Source organism: Protopterus annectens, chromosome 8.part0, assembly GCF_019279795.1.
Source record: "Protopterus annectens isolate FY-2018-M chromosome 8.part0, PAN1.0, whole genome shotgun sequence".
NCBI classification, from domain to species: Eukaryota; Metazoa; Chordata; order Ceratodontiformes; family Protopteridae; genus Protopterus; species Protopterus annectens.
This window is the reverse complement of record NC_056741.1, coordinates 176,464,028-176,491,666: the sequence shown is the minus strand read 5'-3', so window position 1 is coordinate 176,491,666 and position 27,639 is coordinate 176,464,028. Positions and strand designations below refer to the sequence as shown.

Below are 27,639 nucleotides of genomic sequence, written 5' to 3'. Positions count from 1 at the left end.
GGGTAAACTTAGGCAGATCCTGAGGTTGCCATTGGAAAGATTTTTGGAAAAAAACCCCCAAAAAATCCCGTGGTTGTCTTTAGAATTTAGTTGGGTTTTTTTCAAACTAAGGCCCCCTTTGGAGGAAAATTTTATCGGGATAAAAGCCCCGAAAGGGTCCAGGAGCCCCCACTCCCGGGGTTTTACCCCTTTTTCCCTTTCCCTTCCCGGTTTTAGTTTTTTTATGGCCAAAGGGGGGATTGGTTCCTTTTCTTAAAGGGTAACCCCCCTCTTTTCTGTTTGGGGTAGCCCTGAAAGTTTCACCCGAAATTCTTAATAAAGGGGGGGCCCAAAATTTGGGATTCATGTCATAACCCGTATTGTCCAAGGGAAAGGGTTTGGGAAATTTAACCCCTTTGGGCCCTTAAGGAAACAAAGTTTTGGCCTTTGGAGACATTTTTTCTGGTTTCCCTTTGGGGTCCCCGGAAGTGGGTTGAAATTAGCTTAACAAGCCAATATACCTTTAGGTTTGGAAAACCTTCCCCCTCAGGACAAAAACCAAACCCCATAACCAAACACAAAATTAAACCCACAAAGTACTTTAAATTTCTCTCATTGCCCAGGAAGGGGTTTAGCCTGGGGGCCCCCTGGGGAAAATTCTCAAAATAAAGGAAAAGGGGGTTTGGTTTCAAATTTCGGGGGCCCGTTAAAAGGTTTTCCCAAAAAACCCCAGATACCAAATATTTTTCCAAAACCTTCCCGATTTTTAGAACCTGGTCAAGCCAAAAGGGGGGGATGTATCCCCCCTTTTCAAAAACAAAAATACCCTAACCCCTTCTCTAATGGGGCTGGGAAAAAGGATAGTACCCTTTTAAAATGTTGCCCCAAAAAAAATTTTCCCACCTTTCCCCAAAAGGGGGGGCCAACAAAAATTTGGATTTATCTCAGACCCTATTGATTCAAGGGAATTTTGGGGCCAATCAAAAATGGAAGCCCCAAAATAAAGAATTTGGGCCTTTAAACAGTTTGAGCAAAACCCAAAGTTTTGGTTCTCAAAAACAGACACACCTCCTAACTGGGTAAAAAACTTTGAACAGTTCCCCCTACAGATAAAAAATTTACTCACCCAGGGTTAAACCCCATACCTTCAAAGGCCCTTTGAACCATTCCCCCGCATTCCTTTTGTGGGAAAAATCCCAATGGGCATGAAACCCTACTCCAAAGGAATTGAAATGGTGGGGAAACCAAAAAATTAAATTTCCGGCTACATGCAGCCCCACTAAAACTTGGTTCCCCCTTAGGCCTTTGGGGTCCCCCTTGGGTTTTGGGGAAATAAACTTCCCCAAATAATGCCAAAAGGAATTTGTGGGGACTAATTTGCGGGAATGTTAAAAGTGTTTCCATTTTAATAGTTTCCCCAATGGGCCCCAAATTAAACTTCCCGAAGGGGCTTTATGGAAAAGTGGGTGGTGTCAAATTTTTTGGCCTTAAGGTTCTGGGGGGAATCCTGGATCCCCTTTGGTAAAAAAATTTTCACAAACCCCCACCACCAAAAGGGGTTCCCCCAAAATAAATAATAAATTAAAAATATATTTTTTTAAACCCTGGGGGAAAGGTATTGGGAAATTATTGTTTGGGCCCACCCAAACAACAAAGGGTTTGGGTCGGATAAAGAAAGGTATGGTGGCCCTTTTTTCCTTTAATCATCAAAACCCTCAAGAGTTCAAGGGGGCCCCTTTTGGTTGGGGGGCCTTTTAAACAAGGGGGAATCCGGAGTTGTAAGACCCCCAGGGGGGTATCCCAAAAGGATTTGGCCCAAAAGTTGGGTTTTTTCAAACAATGGGAAAAAAATCGTTCTTGCTTGGCATGGCCTTCTTTCAGAGGACACCTGGTAACAAAAACAGAGCCAATTGGGAAACATCTTTTTGCATGGGGCCCTTTTACCCGTAACCCTTTTTAGGGACCCCCACCTTTTCCCGGGAATGCCTATCAAACAAAGCAAAGTGGGGGGTGGTACCTCCCGAATTGGGGTTACTGTGGAAAGGGGGCCCCTTTTTACATCAAAGACCCCCCTTTCATTTCAATAGGAAACCCTTTTTGAAGTGGTTTGGGGAAAAGAAATTCCACATTCCCCAAAAACCCCATAAAAGGGGGGCCCCCGGGTATTTTTAAATTTTTAAACTTGGGGGTTTTGGGGGACCCCAAGGGGTTGGGGAAAACTTTTACAACCTTTTTCCTAAAGGGTAAAATAGCCCCCTTTTTGAAGTATTTCTAAAAGTAAACCAGGGCAGGAAGGGGCCCAGGGTGAGATGGGGACCATTGTTTCCCGCTTTTTAAAAGGAGGCCCCAATTTACCCAAAACACTGTAATTGGGTTACAGATACTTTTTTTTTTTTTTGGTACAGTGGGTGGATGTTTAAAAGGGGGTTTTGGGGCCATTGGGTGTGTGCTTTTTGGGGGAAGTCCTGGGTGGCTCCCTTTTAAAAGGGCACCCTTTAAACCCCAAACTCCCCGCCCAAAAAAAATTTTGGGTTTTTAGGTTTTCCCCCCCCTTTTTATATTATAATATGGTCCCTGGTTGGAATAGGCTTTTTGGGTTTAAAAACAATATTAGGTTTTGGCCCCAGGTGTGCCCCGCTTAACCCATTAAAGTTTCCCCCCCCTGTGAGGGGGAGCTGATGAAAGGTCCCGGGGGTTTTTGGTTTTAGTTTTACATAACCACCAAAGGCCCTTTTAAGAGTTTTAGGTTTTAAGGGGGCTGTTTAAATTTTATTGGGACCCGGGTTTTTCCCAAAGGAAAGGGGTCGTGAGAGGGGGAAAAAGTATCCCTCCAAAAGTTCAAATTGTTGTAAAGATTATTTCCCCGGCATGTGAAAATATTGGGTTTACTTAATTTTTGACATGTAAAAAATTTAGGTTTCTTGGCCTTTTTTCCCTGGCCTTGGTTGTTGGGGCCCCGGGGAAAACCCCGAGTTTTTTGACCGGTTTTTTTCAACAATTTAAAATTGAGTTTAAAAAGTTTGTTTGCATGGGCCCAAATTTTTTGGGCCGTTTTCTTGTTGAAAAGGCCCGGTTTGGGGTTTTTGTGCAAGGGGCCCAGTAAAAATTCAACCCCCTTGTTTTGGACTCTGATGAAAGGGCCCAATGTGTGAGAGAGGGAAACCTTTTTTTTGCCCACTGAAAATTTGGGAAAATTTGTGGGAACCCCCAAAAACATTTTTAAAAATTTTCTTAACCACCCTTTTTGTTGTTTCGGAAGGGTAGGGATGATATTTTCCAAAATGGGGCCCTTTTTTTACCCCTTTTAAAGGGGGGCCCCCTATTGGTTTTTTGTAAAAGGGTGAGGTTTAGGCCATAAATTTTTCACCCACTGCTATGAGGACCCTTTTAAAATTTTTCCCGTTGCCCAAAAAAATTAGGCAACCCGTACCACAAACCTTGCTTAAACAAACCCCCCTTTTTTTGTGATTTTTAAAAATAACCCCCCCAACAAGGGGCCCGGACTGGCCCTGGGGGGGTTGGGTTTCCAAGCCCCTTTAAAGGGAGAACCCCAAATTTTTTGTGGGTTTTTTTGTCCCCATTGGCCTCCTCGTGACTGTTTATTTCCCCCGGTTGTTGATTTTTGTGGTCCATGTGTTGGGATGGGTTGGAAAGGGCTTTTCAAGGTTCCCATTTAGGCCCCGTTACTCTTTTTATTTTCCCTGGGGACCGCCCTTTTTAAAAAGTTAAAACAAAGGGTTTTTTGGAACCATGGGTTTCTTTTCCCCCTTTAACCCCCAAAATTTTTGGGTTGGGGTTTTTAGGGCCCCAATTGTTTTTAAAAAGTTCCCTAATGGGAAAATGGCCCTTGCAGTGGGTTTTTTTGGGTTAAAAAAGGGGGTTATTCCCAGGTTTTTGTGCACCCCTTGTGGATTTCCAAACATTCCCTTAACCCCTTTTAAAAAAGGGGTTTCAATTAAACCCTTTTTCGAGGGGAGTTTAAAGATGTTTTTAGGGTTCCAGGGTCTGTTTGTTTTTATTCCCTTTTTCCCCAAGGGCCCGGGAAACCATGTCCTTTTCCCATCAGGGCCCTTTTTTTAGGGGTTTGGAAAGGGGGGTGTTTCCCTTTTTAAAGTGTTTCTGGGTTTTCACAATCTTTTAGGAATAATGGGGGTTTGGGGCATGGAAAGGGGGGGAAAATATGAACCTTTTACCAAAATGTTGGCCCAAATGTCATCCCCTGTAATGTTTCTTTGTTTGTGGTTCCCATTATGGGGTTTTTCATTGGTTATTTTGAATTGTAAAGAAAGGGTTCCCTGGGTTCCCCCCCCTAGGGACCTCTTTCCCCCTTTGGCCCCTTTGGTAAGTTGGGAGTGCCAAATTGGGTTTTTTGTGATACTTCCGGGGAGAAAATTTTTTTATTTCCCCCGGGTTTTTTCTTTCTTTGGGGGAAAACCCCTTGGTTATTGGGGTACCCCCTAGGGGGGTTTTTTTATGGAAGGTGTCCCTTATTAATATGGGTTTTTGTTTTTTCATATTGTGGCCAAGGCCCCGGAAATTTGGGGAAAAAAAGTGACAAGTGTCTGGATAAGGGAAATTTCAACCCCGGAGTATGTGTGGCCCCCCTCTTACCAGTTTGGCCTAAGGTTTTGTGACAGGGCCCAATACCTTTGGGATTTTTACTGGGAAAATTTCCCCCTTTTGGGTTTGTGTGTGAGGGGTGGGGGCCCCCAGGGGTTAAACAATTTGTGCAAAAGGGGTTTTTACCCCTTAGGGCCCCCACCCTTTTTGGTCATTGCCCCGGAAAAAGGGGTTCCCCGGGGCTTCCCCTTTTCCTTCTCCTACGTGGGGACAGCATTAAACATTTCCCCCCCCCGGGGCACATGTTGGGTTTTGGGGGGCAAGGGGAGGGCCCCTAAAATTTTTCACTTTGCTTTTGGGTTTTTCCCCTTTGTATACTCCCTTTCAAATTTTTGGGGGCTGTTTTCCTTTAAAAACTGGGGTTTGGGGTCCCCGTCTCGCCTTGTTAATTCACGATATTTTTTTGGACTTCTAGCCCCCCAACCCACTACATTTTTTTCCTTTTTTTTCTGTTTCCCCCAAAGGGCCCCCCGGGGAAAAGGACCATTGTCTTCAAACATGTTGGGATTTGGTTTTGGTTTTTCTTTTCCCCCTTTTGGCTGGTTTTAAAAGGAAAAGTGACCCCCAACCCGGAATGGGAAAAAAGGGCTGTCCAATAAAGCTTCAGGCCCTTTTGGCATACCCTTATATGTCACCTATCCTATTTACCCTTACTCCTTTTTTTTTTTTCCCCTTTGGGCAGGCCAACTGGGAAAAGGGGAAAATTTTTTCCCCTTTGATGGTTTACCAACTTTGGTTCAACTTTCCCGACTTTCCCCTTGCCCAAAAACTTCCCAAATTGGGCCAAATTTTTCTTCAGCCTGGTTACCGCGGGCAGTAAGCTTTTATTTTTAAATGCCAAAATTTTTGGTAAAATTTTAAATTTTTTATTGTTTTTTTTTAAAGGGGTGCCAATTTTCCCCCCCCCCCCCCCCCCCCCCCCCCCCCCCCCCCCCCCCCCCCCCCCCCCCCCCCCCCCCCCCCCCCCCCCCCCCCCCCCCCCCCCCCCCCCCCCCCCCCCCCCCCCCCCCCCCCCCCCCCCCCCCCCCCCCCCCCCCCCCCCCCCCCCCCCCCCCCCCCCCCCCCCCCCCCCCCCCCCCCCCCCCCCCCCCCCCCCCCCCCCCCCCCCCCCCCCCCCCCCCCCCCCCCCCCCCCCCCCCCCCCCCCCCCCCCCCCCCCTTTTTTTTTTTTTTTTTTTTTTTTTTTTTTTTTTTTTTTTTTTTTTTTTTTTTTTTTTTTTTTTTTTTTTTTTTTTTTTTTTTTTTTTTTTTTTTTGTTTTTTTTTTTTTTTTTTTTTTTTTTTTTTTTTTTTTTTTTTTCTATTTTTTTTTTTTTTTTTTTTTTTTTTTTTTTTTTTTTTTTTTTTTTTTTTTTCTTTTTTTTTTTTTTTTTTTTTTTTTGTTTTTTTTTTTTTTTTTTTTTTTTTTTTTTTTTTTTTTTTTTTTTTTTTTTTTTTCTTGTTTTTTTTTTTTTTTTTTTTTTTTTTTTTTTTTTTTAAAAATTCTTTTAAACATCCCCGGAAGGATTTTTGGGGGAAAAAAAATTTTTTGGGTTTTAAATTTTAAACCCCCCCTTTTTTAAAATTTTGGCCCCCCCAATGGCCCTTTTTTTTTTTTAATTTGGCCAAAAAATTGGCAAAAAAAAAAGCTTTACCTCATTTGCATAGCTTTCAGCAGCAAATGTGGTAATTTGCATACCATGATGCTGTCCATGCAAGAGTAGCTTTAGAAGCTCTCATGTACGCCCCTGCCGGCTGTTGCTGGATCGCTCGGCAGACATATTGGCTGTCTGACGTCTTACTCTACAACTCCATGCAAGCTTTCGTAAATCCGGCCCTGGATGTTTTTGTTAAAGGTGTATAACTTTTTGTTCCAACTTATAAAAAGATATTGTCAATTAACTGTAAAATAAATAAGTATAGTACAGAAAAAAAAAGTCCAAACACGCTAAGCAACAGTAGGCAACCACCGGCTTGACAAAAATCCAGTATAACTGTATTAAAGATAAAAATATAAAATGTTTATTCGGTAAGCGCTTTCACATCTGCTTCCTCAGACCATAAAACATTTCCAAGACTCAAACACTTACTTAAATATTAATCATGTGATAAAATCAATTGTTCAATTAACTTATTTAAAAAGACACAGCATGCTATAAATACATTTTCTAATGCATACATTGTATATAATAACTTGCCTTATGATTAAGATAATCATATCCTAACTTTTTGTTGTTCTTGTTATTACGAATAACAAGTTATATTGAGGCAGCGATGTTTTCTGCTGCGTGATGCCTACTTGCTACAAGTATGTAAAAAATGAAAAATGAAAACAAACATATGTTTTATCTTTTAGTACACATGCAAAGTTCATATAAATATATATCAATATCTAAACAATAATTGCCTATATTAGTACCTTATAATTCAAATTACAAGTCTATTATTACTAGTACGATGAAGCCTGAGGTACCAAATATCAAAATTATATCATTGCCTTCACTATGGCTTCAATGTACGAAACCACTGACTTCCATATTATCACTGAAAAAAAAAAAATATATATATATATATATATACAGGAGTAAATATAAAAATAAAATAAAATGAGTCTAACCTAAATTTCGACTAGAAATAGCAATGTATAATGTAAATATATTGCATATTCATTTTAAAAAGTTCTCTGACTATAGACACTTTATTGGTCAGTCGCTGCTCTCTATAAACTTTCGTTATAAAGTGAAAATCACTAAGAATGCAGGTGTAAAGCTGTAGAGTGATCTTATTGTCGTAATCCACACATAAAATTAAATTGTTAGTATTGTATTCTAACATTATATAAAGTCATGTGCTTTTAAAAATGAGTGGGATGCCTAATGCAAGTTTTAATGTTCGTCTAATGTAATTTGATGAATGCATGCTATGACTACTAATAAGTATATATACTTAGAATGCTACGCTATAAACACAGTTAATCAATATATTGCATATATATAGAAGATATATTAAAATATATGAAAAAAGGATTTAATAAATAAAATTAATATACCATATAATAGTGTAAGCAAATGTAATATGCCTAAGCATCACATTCAAAATAATAATTTGCTACCAAATGTATAATGACTAAAATACGTATATATCCATTTAATAAATTATACTCATTTACGAATATGAATTGATCTTTTTCTAAGAAAATGATTAATAGACACTCTTTCATTAAGGCCCTTGCCTTTGTCTGCCCTCATTCTGATAATCCAAGTTAATTCTTTATTTTCTGTAGCATTTCTGATATTACCTTCTCTAATAGTTGGTTGATTTATGTCTATCACCATATATATGTGTACTAAAAGATAAAGCATATGTTTGTTTTCATTTTTCATTTTTTACATACTTGTAGCAAATAGGCGTCACGTAGCAGAAAACATCACTGCCTCAATATAACTTGTTATTCGTAATAACAACAAGAACAACAAAAAGTTAGGCTATGATTATCTTAATCATAAGGCAAGTTATTATATACAACGTACGCATTAGAAAATCTATTTATAGCATGCTGTGACTTTTTAAATAAGTTAATTGAACAATTGATTTTATCACATGATTAATATTTAAGTAAGTGTTTGAGTCTTGGAAATGTTTTACGGTCTGAGGAAGCAGATGTGAAAGCACTTACCGAATAAACGTTTTATATTTTTATCTTTAATACAGTTATACTGGATTTTTGTCAAGCTGGTGGCTGCCTACTGTTGCTTAGTGTGTTTGGACTTTATTTATACAGGCTTTGTGGAAGCACATGGGGCATTCATTCTGTCGTGTGTGGCTTTATACATTATTGTTACAGAAAAAAAAGAGTTAAATTACCTTTCATATGCAGTCTACTTGCTAGTAGTCAAGTTTCTATTTATATTGTAAATTAATGTATATATGCATATATGCTGCAATAAAAATCAGATGTTGTTTTCTCCTTCATTTAGCCTTCCATCCATAATATTAAGGGATTCTTCAATGAGAGAGATCTGATTTTTCTGCAGCTGAAGAGCCTCATTAATTTGGTCTATTTGCTTGGAACAATCTTTCTTGAAATCATTGATTTTATTGCCCAATCTGTCCATTTTAATGATAATTCTTGAATATGAGACAGAAGTGACTGAAATTCTTTCTTACATGAAGAATCCTGAAGTGCTGCCTTAGTGTAGCTCATGCTGCTGCCAGATACAGTGAAAGAAATTACTTTTATACAGTTTTTGACAGGAAAACTATTAGATTTTCAACATTTTCTTGAAATAATCCTTTATAACAAAAAGGACTATTGGAATTCACCAGTTTGAACTGTTTGGAATTAAACAAAACATTTCCTGTCAGAAATATATCTTTCGTAGGAGAGCAGTGAAGAAGTGCTGCTATCCTTGTCTCATGCTGGCCACGCCCCCCTCATTTGAACTTCTTGAGCTAACAACTTAAGAGATATGCATATCTCTTAATTTTAAAGGAACTCCATTCACTACTTCATCAATCTATTCCTCTCTCTTTCTCTATTTCACACACACACACACACACACACACACACACACACACACACACACACACACACACTCACACACACTTTATTTTTTTTTTTATTTTGCACTCAGTAAACAGCATAAGCACTGCTTAGTGAGTGTAAAATAGCAGCTATCATCTCCATTACAGTCTAAGTTCCATGGCAGCTTAATATGCTACTATGAAGTGGCAGACTTGTTTTTCAGTAAGCATTTCCTGTACATTAACACTCTGCTAGAGAACATTTGTAATCCAATTCAAGTGGTGATATGCATGTTGCCCATGCTCTAAAAACAAGTTATGATTGTGCCAGATATGAATCAATTGAAGTGAATAAACTGCAGAATATTTGAAGTAGAGAACTGTATGGACACATTAATGCCAGTGGATATGTACAGAGAAACAGATGTATTTTCATGCATAACTTTGAGCACATGCAGAATTTTATATATATATATATATATATATATATATATATATATATATATATATATATTTATATATATATATATATATGTATATATATATCTATTTATATATATATATATATATATATAGAGAGAGAGAGAGAGAGAGATGAATATATGTATAAATATATATATATATATATATAAATATAATTATAAATATATATAAAACTTTGTATTCTAAAACTAGATTTTTTTCCATCTCTTTCAACTTTCTGGTTTAAAAGCATGTGTGCACTTGTTTCTCGCCTTTCCTGTAACTAGTCTAGTCCAGATACAAATTTGCTGTATCCAGGATTGTTTGTAAGCTTCTGAGCGGTGCCAAAGACTGCTCTTCAATTGTTCCTTTAGATCTGCTTGTTCTCTCCTCTCCTGCACTTTTACTAGCTTATTAGTCTAGCACTTTACCAGGTAGCTGCTACCAGCACTAAACGTTCTACAAGGAAACAGCTCCAGTACTTATTATTAATACCCACCCCTCCCGGCATGTCTAAAGGTCAGTTCCCTGTGCTTTCTCCTATTAACCTGGTGAACCTGGGCATCCTGAGGTAATGTAGCAACTGCCTAATGTACAGCAACAACCCTCTCCCCTTACCTCCCAATACTCATACTTGCGAGAGATGCAGTTATATATCCAAACTGGAAGCCCTGCACTCTCCAGCCAAGACCAGAATAGCTGGTCAAGAGGAGAAGGTTAACACATGCACCACACCGCATGGAACACATAGCCCTCCAGAACACACACCAGCACTGCCTTCAAATAGAAACACAAGCCACACACCTACCTTCGCAGAGGCTCCCAATAAAAATCTACCCAAACAGCAGAGACCTCCAAGGCAGAAACGCACTCAACCACAACAACACAACACTAATCATTAAACAGTGTGCCACTCAACAAAAGCCCATAAAGCAAAACAACATGCCCAACACACTGTTCACAGGTGACTCGATAGTGAGGCATACTGATGTCTCACTCACTATGTTGAATAAGGAGAAAGTAACAGCCAGCTGCCTGTCAGGTGCCAGGAGCCGCCACATAATGCACACACTCAGATACAAATATGACTGTCATTGTACATGTGGGCATGAATGACCTGAGACATACCTCCCTAGACTACATGAAAAGAGACATGGAAGAGCTCTCGGATTATGTAGCCCAGGCGGGAATGGCCCTGGCCCTGAGCAGCATCCTACCATCACCCAGAATGATACTACAGTACAAGGAGAAAATGATTGATTTAAACAATTGGCTACGTTTCTAGTGTCATTCTAAGGGGATCCAGTATCTGTCTGCCTGGGATGACATGACTGACACAACTCATTGCTTTGCCAGAGATGGCCTGCATCTGTCACCCCTGAGGTTCCAGATACTGCCCAAGACTCTTCCCACCACTATAGTGCCTTTTTTAGGTGTTGCTCCAATGACCAAATTACCACCATAACAGCTACAAACAAATGCAATCTGAGGGTCATGCTGCTCAATGCTAGAAGTCTAAATCTCAAAATGCACTCACTCAAAGCACTCCTTAAAATGGAGAACATCGGCATCTGTGCTGTAACAGAAACCAGATTCAAGGCAGCAGAAAGCACCCCTGCACTACCAGGCTATAACTCATTCCACACCTTTCAGGCCCAGAACTTGGACTGAAGCTCCAAAGGCGGTGGTGTTTCCATATTCATAAAGGTTGCACACACCTTCAGACTGCTAGCCCAACAACACATCAGAGATACTTCAGATGCAGCTAACATTGGGTAAGACAGTTTCCCAATGTATTGGGTATACAGGTTGTAGCCTGCTATATTTCCCCAACCATGTCCCAAGACTCACATTCCATATTCCTAAGAACCCTGGAGAATATCAGGGTCCAACCTAACACTCTCATACTGGGCAACTTCAACTACCCCTCCATTAACTGGAAAAAGTACTCATGTACCCATACACTTGCTCAACATTTCCTTGAATTCATTCATTCCAATTCCCTGGACTAGCTCGTTCTTAACCCCACTATAGGTACCAGCATCCTTGACCTGGTCATTACTAACATGGGCAACCATTGCAGTACACCAATAGTCAAGTCCTCCCTGGTTAGATCTGACCACAGACTAATCACCTTGGAAAACCACATCCCTCCCACCTCACCCCCTACAAAGGTAACCACCATGAAAAACTTCTCCAAAGCTAACTTTGGGCTCCTAAAAACAGAGGTGGCTAACTTCACGGCACCCATGCAAATGAAGAATAGTTGCATGACCGCCGAATCACACACCAATGCACTGTACAAACACTTACACAAATGCATGGATTCCACCATACCCAGTAGAGCCAAGATGCTCTGCTCCAAAAAAAGAAAGCCAATCTGGTGGTCCCCTGCCATAAACAAACTCTACAACAGAAAGAGGAAACTGATGTGGAATAAGGTGAAGTCCCAAGACTGGAGAAACTCCCTTATCAGCCTCAACAAAAAGTTGAGATCCCTCATCAAATCCTCTAAAGCTAGCTATGAAAACAGAATTGCAGCAGATAGTAAAGATGCCCACAAGGCCTTCTGTAGTTATGTAAAGAACCTCCATGGCAATACCCAGATTTGCTCTGAGCTACTGCACAATGGTGCCTCCTATACTGAGCCAACAGATATTGCCAATATACTGGCCAACAGATTCAGTATCAACTTTACCCCCCCTCCCCAAAGGACCAATCAAAATACCGGTAGATTGCCAGGCACCCAGTATTACTGCTACACAGGTTAAAACAGCACTGTCTAAGGGCAAGAATACAGCTTCTGTGGGACCTGACAATATCCCTGGCTTTGTTCTACATGAACTACAGAGTGAACTGGCACCTCACCTGTGTGCCATGTTCAATCATAGCCTCACCTCAGGGTTTGCCCCTACCAAATGGTGCATTGCTATAGTCATCACTCTTCACAAAGAAGGAGTGACTACAGACCCTGGGAACTATTGCCCCATTAGCCTGACGAGTCTGATATGCAAAGCTATGGAATGCATCATCATGGACCTAATAAACATGGATATAGGGAATCTCCAAACTCTGGATCCCACACAGTTTGGTTATTGATGGGTAGATCATGCCTGCTCACCTTGATCAACTTCTTTGAGTCAGTCACCAGAGCTGTGGATGAAAGCAAGGTGGTTCATACAGCCTACCTTGATCTGGCCAAGGTCTTTGATACCATTCCCCATTGAGGAATCATTGAAAAACTTACTAAGCTAGGCATCAACCCCTATATCACTAGGTGGGTTGCAAACTGGCTCACAGATAGAACCCACAGTGTGAAAGTAGCTGAGTCCAAGTCAGACTGCCAACCAGTCACGAGTGGAGTCCCAAAGGGTTCACTCTTGGGTCATCTCCTGTTTGGTATCTACTTTTCTGAAGTTCAGGCCAACACAAAGGGACTCTGGCTGACAAAGTCCGCAGACAATTGCAAGTTGGGAGCTATTATTAACTCCTCGATTGATGTTGACATCCTACAGAAAAGCCTCACTGAGACCAATCACTGGTGTCAGAACCATGGCCTTAAGTTCAATGCCAAAAAATATGTCATCATCCCCTATGGGAAAAACCTAGTTCCCATGAACTACCACATCGATGGTAGTCCACTGAACACAGAAGGCATTATAAGAGATCTGGGAACACAGGTTGACAGCAACCTCTCTTTTGGCCACCACATTGCCACTGTGGTCAGAAAGTCCTTCTATTTGATGTATCTTATTACTAACGATTTTGCATCCAGGAAGAAAGTGGTTATTGTCTCCCGCTACTCTTCCCTCATTATGCCAATCATTGAGTACAATGCCCCATTTGGCATGTACCTCACTAGACACCCGCAACAACTGGACAGACTGCAAAAGTACATCACAAAGAAGATCCTAGGCATGAAACACTTGTCCTATATGGACAGACTCAAAAAATTCCAACTATTCTCTGCCTCATATCACCTACTTAGAAGCGATCTCTGCTTGACTTACAAAGCAATGTCTTACCTCGCTCTGTTAGAAATGCAACATCTAAAGAAATCCCAATCTCTGCACACCATATACTCTGGAGACCTCAACCTCATTACCACAATCAACAGAACATGCTAGAGGGATAGGTTCATAATCCATAGACTGCCCATGCTGTGGAACAGACTTCCCATACATGTCAAACAGAACACCTCACTGACTCTTTTCAAGAGAAATCTTGATGAGTGGATGGGAAATAGAAAATTCACCTTGGGGATCACTCCAGTCGCTGTACTCAACAGAGGCACTAGGAACTATGGATGGGCGGCATGATGCCAGGGTAATCCTATGGGCTAGGCTTGTAAAGGCTCCAGGGCCATTAGCCTAATACACACCTATGAACCTATGAACCTATGATTATTATATTTAAGTGCCAGCTTGTGCATTATGATTATGAGTTCTTAAATCCACATTTTATACATTGTTCATATAATCTCTGATTATCTTCTATGCCCATTTCTTTTCTAGTTTTATTTTGTCATCATTTAGGTAGTGCAATATTCAGATACTGTCTAGCATTCAGCTTGGTGGTCTTCAAATGTCCCTGGAATGGTAGGCATTCAAAAGGATTATTCTGTAAGTCGAGTAGTCAATATTAAGGGTATGCCTTGCAGTATATAACTTACAGGATATAACTAAAGATACTAAGATCTGCATTGAATTTGGCTGACTGTAAAATTAGATAGCACATGAAGTTTACATTAAGACTTTAAAATAATTGTGAAAGGGTTATTTCAGATAGAATGACTTTTTGTAGCTCAGTCTTGAGAAAGACAAAGTAATGTAACCTACTATCTTTGTTGATTTTGTAGAAAAATACGCATATTCTGCTACAGGGGGGTGGAAATATATCTATTCTTCCTCCATTCCCACCTGTGTTCATTGTTTAACCCATTTTATGGCTTGCACTTAATTGATTTGAAGTATCTAGACCTGATTTCAAGTTAATATTGAAATGACTAGGAGTATTAATTGGAAGTTTGTCAACAGTGAAAGCAGAATTTTTAAAACGGAATGTAAAATGGTACGTAATCCACATCTGGAGCAATGGCATTAACAAACACAAGTGTCCACATGTCCATAGGCACACTAGTTATTATCTGCACTGAGCTTCCATCACTGCTAAATTCCTTACTCATGCATTTTAGCTTTTAAGTAAACATTTTGAATACTCCAGGCTTATATGATTATATAAAAGTAGTAGCAAACAACAAAATGGACTATACTGCATGGGGTAAATGCCTCGCTGATAAAATTCAGCAAGAAAATCAAACCAAGACTCAGGATTACAATGAGGCAACCAGGCCTTTGGCTGAAAAATTCAAACAGCATATATTCTTCAAACAGAAGGATTTATCCAAGTGACAACAAGTCCAGTCTGTGTAAAATATACAACTCACAGTTCATTTATTTGGGTAACATAAAAACGGTAAGTACTTTCGCTAGATAGCTTCCTCAGACCTTCAAGAACAAACAGACCTTTCTTTTCTTTATATACTACCTTCAAATATTTCAAAATGTGTCATTGCCAATCAGAACACTTCTTACATGGTCATGTGTCGAATTTAAATATTTATACAAAAATGCAAAAATAAAAGCAAAGGTAAAAATGCAGAAGTAAAATTATAAAACATAGTAACAACTTGCTCAATATAAAATGTATAAAAGTTAAAAAGCACAAATATAACGCATATAACATGCACCAATTTATACAGAAATAAAATAATAAATGCACATCAACAGCTTGCACAAAACACAATTCAAGAATACAATTCAAGAACACAATTCAAGAATATAGTTCAAAATATGTAAGGGTTATGCAGCACAGTTATAACACATATAACCTGCACTGATTTATAATATAGCCATAATACAACCATTGAAGTCAGAAATCAAATAATTTGAGTTTCTGACTTCACTTTTTCATCTTCCTATTCTTTAGGTAAGGTTTAATAGAGGCTCTTTCATTGAGTCCTCTTCCTTTGTCTGCTCTAAAGGCTATTATCCATCGTGCCTCTCTATTTTCAGTAAAATTTCTGATGTCACCTTCTCTAATACTTGGTACAATAACCTCTATAACTCTGAATTTAAATTTGTGTGTCTCCCCTTCTTGCATAACATGTTTGGACACAGCATTATGCTCACTTTTAGTACGAATATTATAAAGATGTTCCCTTATACGATCTTTAAAAACTCTGCTGGTTTTACCAACATAGAATGAGTGGCAACATTGGCAATCTGCTAAGTAGACCACATCAGATGTCAAGCAAGTAGCTGCTGAAGTAAATATGAATTCTTGACCTGTATTTAGATGTACACATTTATTACTGGTATTAATATATGAACAAAATTTGCATTTAGCACAGGGCTGAGTACTGTATTCTTTATCGTTATGTGTTTCTGTATTTTTTCCATGACAAGGCAGTCTTTTTAAATTCTTATTTTTATACAAGAAACTGGGTTTTGTGCCTAGCAGACTATATCAGAGTCTACTGTAAGTATGGACCAATTCTTTATAAATACTTCCCTCAGCTCTTTGTTATCACATGTATAAAACAAAGGAATGTTCAATTGTTTATTTACTGAGGTATTGAGAGACTCTACAGTGTTTTTCCCGTTGTGGTCCATAGTATGGTTGGGCCCCACTGTCCCTAAGACTAGTGACATCACTTACATTTCTCTTGATTTCATTGGTATGATAGCCCCTGTTTGTCAAACTCTTTTCTAAGCCAAAAATTTCATTCTTGAAGCCTTCTTCTGTGGGGTTCAGCCTTGAGGATCTCATCCCTTGTCCTTTTATTAAGTTTCTAAAGACATAGCTTGGGTGCATACTTTGTCTAGATAATAAAGAATTCCTATGACAGGGTTTTCTAAATACCCCTGTATTTATAGAACCATTATGTCGTCTCTCTATATATATAGATCGAGGTATTCCACTCTTTTACTAGATGAGGCCACGGTAAATCTTAGACATTCAGTTAAGGTGTTAATCTGATTCTTAAAAATTAGTAACTGTGCCTGAGTTCCTGTCCAAATTAGGAAGAGATCGTCCACGAAACAATGGTAAAATCATCCAGTGTCATTTTAGACACGAAACAGTATATTGCACTCATGAGAGAAATGCTAAGTGATGATTACAAGTTAGTACCTATAGATTATGTTCATCAAGTGATGGACTCTATTTCTGCCACTTTACTGGATGATTTAAGAAGTGGTGTTATTACTGGAGAACTTTATAAATATTTAAGAGTGGAGAATCCTTTGATCCCAATAATGCAGGGCTTACCTAAAGTACACAAACATAGCAAAAAACCTCCAATGAGATCTATAGTGGCAGGTGCAGGATGGGCTACAGAGCCACTTTCTTTGTTTGCAGAAAAACATCTACGCCCAGTCATTGATAAAAATAAAATAATTTTAAGAGAAACTAAACCATTTCTCATTGATTTATATGAGAATACGAATGTAGGGAGAACTCCAGGAGAAATCATCTTTGTCACATTAGACGTTCAATCACTACTTACTATCATACCAAATGAGTTGGGCTTAAAATATATACATGACTATCTGGTTATGAATAGTGGCTATAGTTTGATACAAATAGATCTTGTATGTCATTTCCTCAAGATTATACTCGAGAATAACATCTTCACCTATTACGGGGACATGTACGTCCAGTGTGATGGCGTAGCTATGGGCATATCATGTGCCAGTAGCTACGGCAACATGTTTTTAGCACACTGGGAACACACTGTCCTTTTTAAGAATGATATGTATATGTGATATGTTATGCTTTACCATCGTTTCGTGGATGATCTCTTCCTAATTTGGACAGGAACTCAGGCACAGTTACTAATTTTTAAGAATCAGATTAACACCTTAACTGAATGTCTAAGATGTACCATGGCCTCATCTTGTAAAAGAGTGGAATACCTCAATCTATATATAGAGAGACTACATAATGGTTCTATAAATACAGGGGTATTTAGAAAACCCTGTCATAGGAATTCTTTATTATCTAGACAAAGTATGCACCCAAACTATGTCTTTAGAAACTTAATAAAAGGACAAGGGATGAGATCCTCAAGGCTGAACCCCACAGAAGAAGGCTTCAAGAATGAAATTGTTGGCTTAGAAAAGAGGTTGACAAAGAGGGGCTATCACACCAATGAAATCAAGAGAAATGTAAGTGATGTCACTAGTCTTAGGGATAGTAGGGCCCAACCATACTATGGACCGCAACAGAAAAACACTGTAGAGTCTGTCAATACCTCAGTAAATAAACAATTGAAAATTCCTTTGTTTTATACATGTGATAACAAAGAGCTGAGGGAAGTGTTTATGAAGAATTAGTCCATACTCACAGTAGACTCTGATATAGTCTACTAGGCACAAAACCCAGTTTCCTGTATAAAAATAAGAAGAATTTAAAAAGACTGCTCTGTCATGGAAAAAATGCAGAAACACATAAAGATAAAGAATACAGTACTCAGCCCTGTGGTAAATGTAAATTTTGTTCATATATTAATACCAGTAATAAATTTGTACACCCAGATACAGGTCAAAAATTAATATTTACTTCAGCAGCTACTTGCTTGACATCTCATGTGGTCTACTTAGCAGATTGCCAATGTTGCTACTCATTCTATGTTGGTAAAACCAAGAGAGTTTTTAAAGATCGTATAAGGGAACATCTTTATAATATTCATACTAAAAGTGAGCATAATGCTCTGCCCAAACATGCTATACAAGAAGGGGAGACACACACATTTAAATTCAGAGTTATACAGGTTATTGTACCAAGTATTAGAGAAGGTGACATCAGACATTTTACTGAAAATAGAGAGGCATGATGGATAATAGCCTTTAGAACAGACAAAGGAAGAGGACTCAATGAAAGAGCCTCTATTAAACCTTACCGAAAGAATAGGAAGATGAAAAAATGAAGTCAGAAACTCAAATTATTTGATTTCTGACTTCTATGGTTGTATTATGGCTATATTATAAATTAGTGCAGGTTATATGTGTTATAACTGTGCTGCATAATCCTTAGATATTTTGAACTATATTCCTGAATTGTGTTCTTGAACTGTATTCTTGAATTGTGTTTTGAGCAAGCTGTTGATGTGCATTTATTATTTTATTTCTGTATAAATTAGTGCATGTTATATGCATTATATTTGTGCTGTATAACTTTTATACATTTTATATTGAGCAAGTTGTTGCTATGCTTTTATCATTTTACTTCTGCATTTTTACCTTTGCTTTTATTTTTGCATTTTTGTATAAATATTTAAATTAGACATATGACCATGTAAGAAGGGTTCTGATTGGTAATGACACATTTTGAAATATTTGAAGGTAGTATGTAAGGAAAGGAACGGTGTGTTTGTTCTTGAAGGTCTGAGAAAGCTATCTAGTGAAAGTGTTTACCGTTTTTATGTTACTCAAATAAATGAACTGTGAGTTGTGGATTTTACACAGACTGGACTTGTCACTTGGATAAATCCTTCTGTTCGAAGAATATATGCTGTTTGAATTTTTCAGCCAAAGGCCTGGTTGCCTCGTTGTAATCCTGAGTCTTTATATGATTATATGATTTGGCTCAAATATTACAATATTGCTGGACTAACTGATTGCTCATTTTTGATTTCTTCATTTTTATGTCTTGCACTGCAGGAAGAGAATGAGAGTCAATTGCCTTCTTTCCAATGCTTTCCTTTTTGTCAGATCATTGGGAAATATTAAAAACTTAAGTAATAAAACACACTCAAAGGTTTAAAAGATCTGGATTTTTCTAACCACAAGGGCAGAAAAATAGGGATATGAGCTGGTGCTGGAGTACTGGGTCTGACAAGATAAGCAGTTTTAATGCACATTACTAGGCATTTTATAAATCATGTCAAAATGCGACCAAATCATGCATCATATGTGTTGTGAAAAGCTATTAGTTATTAGACTCCAATAAGTTCAGTAAATTCCATAACTGTTATACATATTATTCTAAGTAGTTACATATGATACAATTACTGTAAAATGTATAGAATTTGTATACAGCTAATCTTTGATGTTTGGCCATATAGACCATCAAATAAAGAAAAGACCTCCAAAACACAAGTGTACTACAGCTAACAGTCTCCACAGCACCCATGACACATAGCAACACCAGTGTCTAACCCACCAAGCCTGTAAGGCATATGACTCAAAAAACAAGCATTCTTGTCATTGGAGACTCACTAGTGTGACACATGTATGACCCACTCACCAGGCTGGAAAAAGAGAAAGCCACAGTCAGCTACCTGTCCAGTGCTGGGATTCACCTAATCATGCAGGCACTCAGGTCTCTCAGAAACAAGTACTGTTATGACTCTGTCATAGTTCATCTTCGTGTGAATGATCTGAGATGTACCTCACGGGACTATATGAAATGAGACATGGTCAAGCTCACTGAGTATGTGTCCGAGGTAGGTATGTCTCTAGCCTTGAGCAGCATACTACCCTCACCAAGAATGATGCCACAGTATAAACAAAAAAATATTGAATTCAATAATTGGCTTAGTTTTTGGTGTCATTCCAACTGGATCCATTTCCTGCCTGCCTAGGAAGTCATAGTTAACAAATGTCCCTGCTTTGCCAAAGACGGTTTTCACCTGGGACATTTAGGATTTCAGCTTCTGGCAAAGCCTCTTGCTGCCCCTATAGTGCCTTTTTAAAAATGGTCTCAAAACAACATTACATACATGAAATTAACCAATCAGAACAAAATAAGGGTCATGCTGCAAAATGTTAGGAGCTTAAACCAAAAACTGCACTCCTTGGAAGCACTTCTGTTACTAAAAGATGTAGATGTCTGTGCAGACACAGAAACCTGTTTTAAGGCCTCAGAGATTACCCTGGCCCTGAAAGGTTACAATGCCTTCCATACCTTTAGACCACAAAAGGAATGTGTGAAAAACAAAGGAGGAGTTGTTTCAATCTACATTAGAGATAAATTCACCTAACTTCTAGTTAGACTGGACAACTCCATGAAGTTACTCCAGGTCCAGGTTACAGTGGATAAAACCCCCATTCAAGTCCTAGCCAGTTATAGATCCCTCTCTATGGGTCACAAAATCCAAGAAGCCTACGTAACCAAAATAAAGACAATCCACATTTTACTAAACACACTGGTTATGGGGGATTTCAATTATCCCACCATCAACTGGGAAACCTACTCTGGCCCAAAGTTGCAAGTACAAAAGTTCCTTGACTTTGTGAATTCAAATGCCCTGGAGCAAATTGTTCATTCTCCAACAGCAGGAACCGACATTCTAGGTCTGGTACTCACCTTGTCAAACAGGTGCACTGTTGAAATAGTTGGGCCCTCATTTGTTAAAACTGACCACAAGTCAGTCACCTTTGAACTGACACTAACATCAGAACTCACAAAAGGTGAAATCAGACTAAAAAGCTTCAGCAAGGCAAACTATACCCTTCTAGGTGAAGGTATGAATGCATTACAAACCGCACCCCAAGCTGAAAATGGTAACTATGCCAAAGCTTACATTAAAGACCTGTACACTCACTTGCATAAGTGTATAAACTTAGCTGTACCAGATAGAATCAAAACCAAAGCACAAAGTAAAATCAGACTGCAATGGTGGACTTCCAGCATCAACAAACTCTACAATAAATGCAAAAAAGTGTTGTCCAAGAAAACAAAGACAGAGACCCAACAATGGAAAGGTACCCTCCTCAGCCTTAGCAGGGAAATAACAACTTGTCAAATCATCCAAGAACTCCTTTGAGAGAAACCTGGCAAGAACTGCCAATGATAATCATAAGGCTTTTTACAGCTATGTACATAACCTAAAGGGTAGGACCTAAGCATGTGCAGAACTGGTGGCCAATCATATCACACACATTAACCCCACAGAGATACCAAACCTGCTAGCAGATAGGTTTCATGAAAATTTCACTCCCTTATCCCCTCCTAACTTACAGTAAACCCTCTCCCAACCCTTCCACCCCATCTTACATATCTGAAGAGCAGGTTCTCAAAGCCCTGTCCAAGACAAAGCACATGGCCTCTGTGGGACCAGATGACATCTCAGGCTGTCTTCTAAGCAGGCTAAAACATGAACGAACATCCTCGCTAAGTACCCTTTTCAATCATAGCCTAACTACAGGCTTTGTTACTGCACAATGGAGAACAGCTACAGTTATTCCCCTTCACAAAGGTGGCCTAGCAAAAGACCCAGGGAATTACAGACCCATAAGCCTGACCAGCCTCATCTGTAAAGCCATGGAATGTATCATTATGGACCTCATAAATAAAGACATAGGTGACCTCCGAACCCTGGACCCTACCCAATTCGGCTTTGTGAAGGGCAGATCCTGCCTGTTAAATATGGTGGATTTTGTAGAAAGTGTGACCAAGGCCATTGATGAGGGCAAATCTGTGCACACAGCATACCTCAACTTGGCAAAGGCTTTCAACAAAATCTCACATTCAGGCATTACCGATAAACTTAGCAAACTCAATGTAAACCCCTTTGCTGTAAGATGGGTTTCAAATTGGCCCATAAACCAGCAAACACTATCAAAGTGAGTGACTCCACATTATACCCCAGACCTATTATCAGTGGGGTGCCACAGGTATCAGTGCTGGGCCCCCTACTATTTGGTATATACTTCTTTGAAGTTCAGGTCAAAACTAAAGGGACGTGACTGACCAAGTTTGTAGACAACTGCAAACTAGGTGCAATCATTGAATCCCCAGATGATGTCAGTATACTCCAGGATGGTCTCACACAGACCAATGACTGGTGTATTAGTTATGGTCTGAAACTGAATTCAAAGAAATGCATCATCATTTCCTTCGGCACAAACAATGTCCCTTCACACTATCAAATCAATAACAATACCTTAAGTACCCATAAACTGGTAAGGAACCTGGGGTCACAGGTTGATCATGACATTAACTTTGACCACCATATGTCTACTGTTGTATGGAAAGCTTTCCATGTAGCTCACTTGATTAGTAAGGGCATCACCTCGACAGCAAAAGAATTTATAATCTCCCTATACTCAGCACTTATTTGACCCATAATTGAGTATAATGCCTTATTCAGTATGTACAGTACTAAGCATCTGCAGCAATTAGAGAGAGATCTCAGGGGTTTCTAACAAAGAAGATCAAGAGCTTCCAGCATTTGCCTTACATGGACTTACTAAAATCCATGTCACTATACTCCATATTGTATAGACTTCTTAGACAAGACTTATGCCTGGCCTACAGAGCAACCCAAGACCCAAACCTAATGAACTTACTGCATATCTGTAAATCAAATGGGCCTAGGGCTACCCATTCCAGGAAATTAAATATGGCCTGCAACTTAAATAGGACATGCTGGAAGGACAGATTTATCTCCCGGCAACTGCTACATCTTTGGAACAGGCTACCAATTCATGTGAAACAGAGCACCTCTATGGCACTGTTCAAGAGAAACCTGAATGCATGGCTGGGGCACTGTAAATTCTTACTGGGGATAGTGTGCACAACCTCATGGACATGGACAGTCATCACTAAATGCAATTTTGGGTACCGATTAGTACCTGTATGGTATTACATTGGGTTGAAACAGCTAGGCTTAATATGACCTCCTGGTCAACAGCCTAATAATCTCCTGTGATCCCATGATCCTTTAATATATAGAAATAATGGAAGACAGTCACAGGCTTTTGCTAATAATTTGCAGTTTTATAGTGCCATTGTAAAAAAACCTAAAAATATCTGAAATGAGTCTCGAGGACTCTTTACTGATGACTAAGAAATGATGGAAGTGGAAGCAAAGGTTAGGCAAAAAATACTGTGTGTACTATCATCAGTGATACCTGATACAAACTATTTTATATATATTAACAATTATTTTTTTATATTGATAAAATTGGCCCTAAATATTCTGCCATAAATTTCATATTTATAATATCCACAATGCTAAAACACAGTATACAATTTCCCAGTTATCTGTGAGCTATAATTTCAATATTCATTTATGTCCTTGTACTTATTCTTGTAGGTATGGAGTATGCAGTCCTATATTCAATATAATTAAAAAAAACCTCATAATTCGTTATTTTAATTTATAAGCAATGAAAAACCTTTACCGGTAATTTTTAAACGAAGATAATTTCCTTCACACACATATTCTAAGTTATTAATGAGTTCAGCAAAATTTCCCTTGTTTTCTTGCAGTTCTTCATTAAGGTTTCCATTACGAATGTTAAGGTCCTTGCATTTCTTATCTTTTTCTGCAAGATTCTGAATTGACTGATACAGGTTATTTGCCAAAAAAGTATCTGGAAAGAAAGTAAGAAATTTGCAGATTATGAAATGCAAACAGGGATACATGATACAAAGAAACAAGTGGAGAGAAGTTTAAATACATCACATTTGATTCATGTAGCATAAAACATTTTGGGAGTAAAAATACTTTTTAATTCAATGGACAATAACGATATGATATAAATCAGAGTTGTTTGCATATTAAACTACCTAAGGACTGAGACTGAGATTGGTTACTTGTGCTCAGTATTGCACCCTAGCTAATTAATATAAATAAATAAATACATACGTACATACATAAATAAATAAATAAGAACTTTTTTTAAACATGAAGCACTGCATTTACTAAGGAAAAAATTGTCAAACATTTCAGCAAACAACAAAGAAAGAGAAAATGCTGCATAAGTAACAACAAAAGTGAATCAATGTAAGCCCTCATTATTCATAATGAAATCACATATGTAACAGAATAATGTTACATAGCTTAGTGTTAGCATTTATTTGAAAATAAGCTGCTTGACACAGACGGATGAAGACATGATAATAGACCTAGAAACCAGTGTCTGTTAGAAGCAATGATAATTCAGTGGAGCAGAGCTGACTGGTTTTAAGCAGCTGAAACTGGCTGGCTTATTATAATGATAAGAAAGATGCTTGGTCCATTGCTTTGATAACACCACTTGGAAGGTAAGTGATCACCCACAGTACAGACCAGACAAGCTTGTACTGCTTCTAGCAATCCATTCACAGCACTGATCACATGGAATTATGCAGCTCTTTCCCCTAACACGCCAGCTATCATTAGTTGATTAACTGCAGTGTAAAGAAAAGGATAAACTTCTCCGCAGGTCCTGCAGGTTGGTCCTTATTATAACAGCTCAATTATCAGAAAGTGAACCACTTGTTGAAGGCTGATATTGAGGTTGAGAATATATTATTTCATAATGTTCTTCAACCATGGAAAGTCATCTAATATCTATTATTAAGTTTAGTTTTAATTTATCCAAACATATTTCAACTGTTTTCCAGTACATGCATAGAGCTTTAATGCTAAAAGACTCAATATTGAAAGATAACATTGAGAAAATAGTATTAATTATGGATTCTGTAGGCTCATAGGAACATAGGTTCATAGAAAGTTACTAGGCTAATGGCCCTAGGGCCCTTACAAACATAGCCAAGTTCTACCCTTATTTCCATGAAGGTCACAGGTGGAACCCCTGGAGTGAATTTATGGTTACCCAACCAATCGTCCAGATTGTATTTGAAGAGGCCCAATAAGGTGCTCTGTTTGACATGAGCTTGGAGTCCATTCCAAAGGTGTGGTAATCTCTGGGAGACAAATGTATCCCTCCAGCAGGTTCTATTAAAGTTACATACCAAGTTAAGGTGTTTACAGTAAGTAACCTGTGCCCCATTTGACTTGTGGATATTCATCATTTCCAATAAAGCAGAATCAAAGATTTCCTTATATGCAAGGCATAGATTGCCTCTGAGTAGTCTGTATAAAACAGAATAAAGTGACAGTGATTTCAGACAATCCACATAGGATAGATGTGAAAGACCTTGAATTTTCCTTTTGAGGAAACTTTTTCACCTCTCCAGTTGCTGCAGGTACTTGGAAAAGTACATACCAAAAAGGAAGTTGTACTCAGTTATTGGCCTGATGAGGGAAGAGTACAGTGAGGTTATTACTTCTTTTTTTCTAGATACAATGACCTTACTTATGAGATGGGCAATATAGAATGCCCTTCTTACCACTGTGTAGACATGGTGATCAAAGGTAAGGTTGCTGTCAACCTGTGTGCCCAGGTCTCTCAAAACTGAGTGTGTACTTAGGGTGTTGTTATTGATGTGGTAGTTAACAGTACCATCACACTTACCGAAAGTGATGATAATATATTGTTTTGCATTGAGTTTAAGGCTATGACTTTGGAACCAACCATTTGTTAGTGTAAGGCCATCTTGTAGGATGTGACATCATTTGGAGAATCTATGACCACTCCCAGTTTGCAGTTATCAGCAAACTTTGTCAGCCACAGACCTTTAGTTTTTGCTTGTACTTTGGAGAAATAGATTCCAAACAGTAGAGGTCACAGGACTTATCCATGTGGAACAGCACTGGTTACAGGTCTGCTGTTTGAGGAGGATTCCCCTATTTTGACTAAATGAGTTCTATCAGTGAACCAATTAGCAACCCATCTAATGAAATAAGGGTTGATTCCTAGCTGAGCGAGTTTGTCAATGATGTCTGAGTGAGAGATATTGTCATACGCCTTGGCTAAGTCTAGTTAGGCTGTATGCACAGATTTCCTCTTGTCCAGGGACTTGATGTCTGTCTCAAAGAAATCCAGCAGATTTAACAGGCATGATCTCCCTTTGAAAAATCCAAACTGAGTAGAGTCAAGTGTTTGGAGATTACCTATATCTTTGTTGATAAGGTCCATGATGATTCGCTCCATCACCTTGCAGATAAGGCTAGTCAGGCTAATAGGTCTATAGTTCCTGGAGTCAGTGGAAGCACCACCTTTGTGCAAGGTGATAATGGTGGCTGTTTTCCAATTGGCTGGGACAAAGCCAGTACTTAGACTATGATTGAAAAGAGTACCCAGTGGTGTTACTAATTCTTCTCTGAACTCATGTAGGACACAACCTGTGATGTTAACAGGTCCCATAGATGCTTTGTTTTTGGCCTTGGAGAGTGTGTTTTTGCCCTGCTCTTTAGAGATACAAGGTAGAGGACAGGTGGTAGGGATGTTATGGGTTACATGTGGTGGGGACAGGGAAGTGAAGTTGACTAATAGGGTAATTATGTCCACAGGCTCCATATATGTGGTATCATTAACTACCAGTCTGACACAAATCTGGTCCTTTCCTTTTAGGTTATTGATGTTACTAAACAATGCCTTATGGTTGTCCTTAATTGAGGAAGCTAATTTGGCCTTATCTGCAAGACCATGGAGCGTATTATCATGGAACTTATAAACAAAGACACTGGCAACCTTCAAACACTGGACCCCACCCAGTTTGGGTTTGTGAAGGGCCGATCTTGTCTCCTGAACCTGATTGACTTCTTTGAATCAGTCTCCAGAGCCATGGACAAGGGTAAGGTGGTCCACACAGCCTATCTAGACCTTGCCAAGGCCTTTGACACCATCCCCCACTCTGGAATCATAGATACATTTACTAAGTTGGGTATTAATCCCTATGTCACCCAATGGGTTGCTAAATGGCTTACTGATAGAACCCACACTGTAAAGTAGCCGACTCCAAATCCAGCTCCAGACAAGTGACAAGTGGAGTACCTCAGGGTTCAGTCCTGGGGCCGCTCTTGTTTGGCATCTACTTCTCTGAAGTACAGGTCAACACTAAGGGACTCTGGCTAACAAAGTTTGCAGATGACTGCAAACTGGGAGCCATTATTGAATCCCCAAATGATGTGGATACTCTACAAAAGGGCCTTACAGAAACAGATGCTTGGTGCCAGAGCCATGGGCTCAAGCTCAATGCCAAGAAATGTATTGTTATCCCCTTTGGGAAAAACATGTATCCATGAATTACCATATAGGTGGCAGTACACTAAACACAGAAAGTGTGATAAGAGACTTAGGGACACAGGTGGACAGTGGTCTCACCTTCGATAACCACATCGCCACAACAGTCAGGAAATCCTTCTATGTGGCACACCTCATCACGAAGGGCTT

At 39.1% G+C, this 27,639-nt stretch overlaps 1 protein-coding gene across 1 annotated transcript in view; it reads right to left on the bottom strand.

Moving 5' to 3' along the window:
* Nucleotides 1–27,639, bottom strand: part of LOC122808693 (asialoglycoprotein receptor 1-like) — a 659,094-nt gene that overhangs the window by 570,387 nt on the left and 61,068 nt on the right. The window contains exon 2 of the mRNA XM_044079681.1: nucleotides 23,758–23,949. Within this exon, the coding sequence (XP_043935616.1) occupies nucleotides 23,758–23,949 (192 nt within the window). The remainder of the gene's footprint in view (nucleotides 1–23,757; nucleotides 23,950–27,639) is intronic.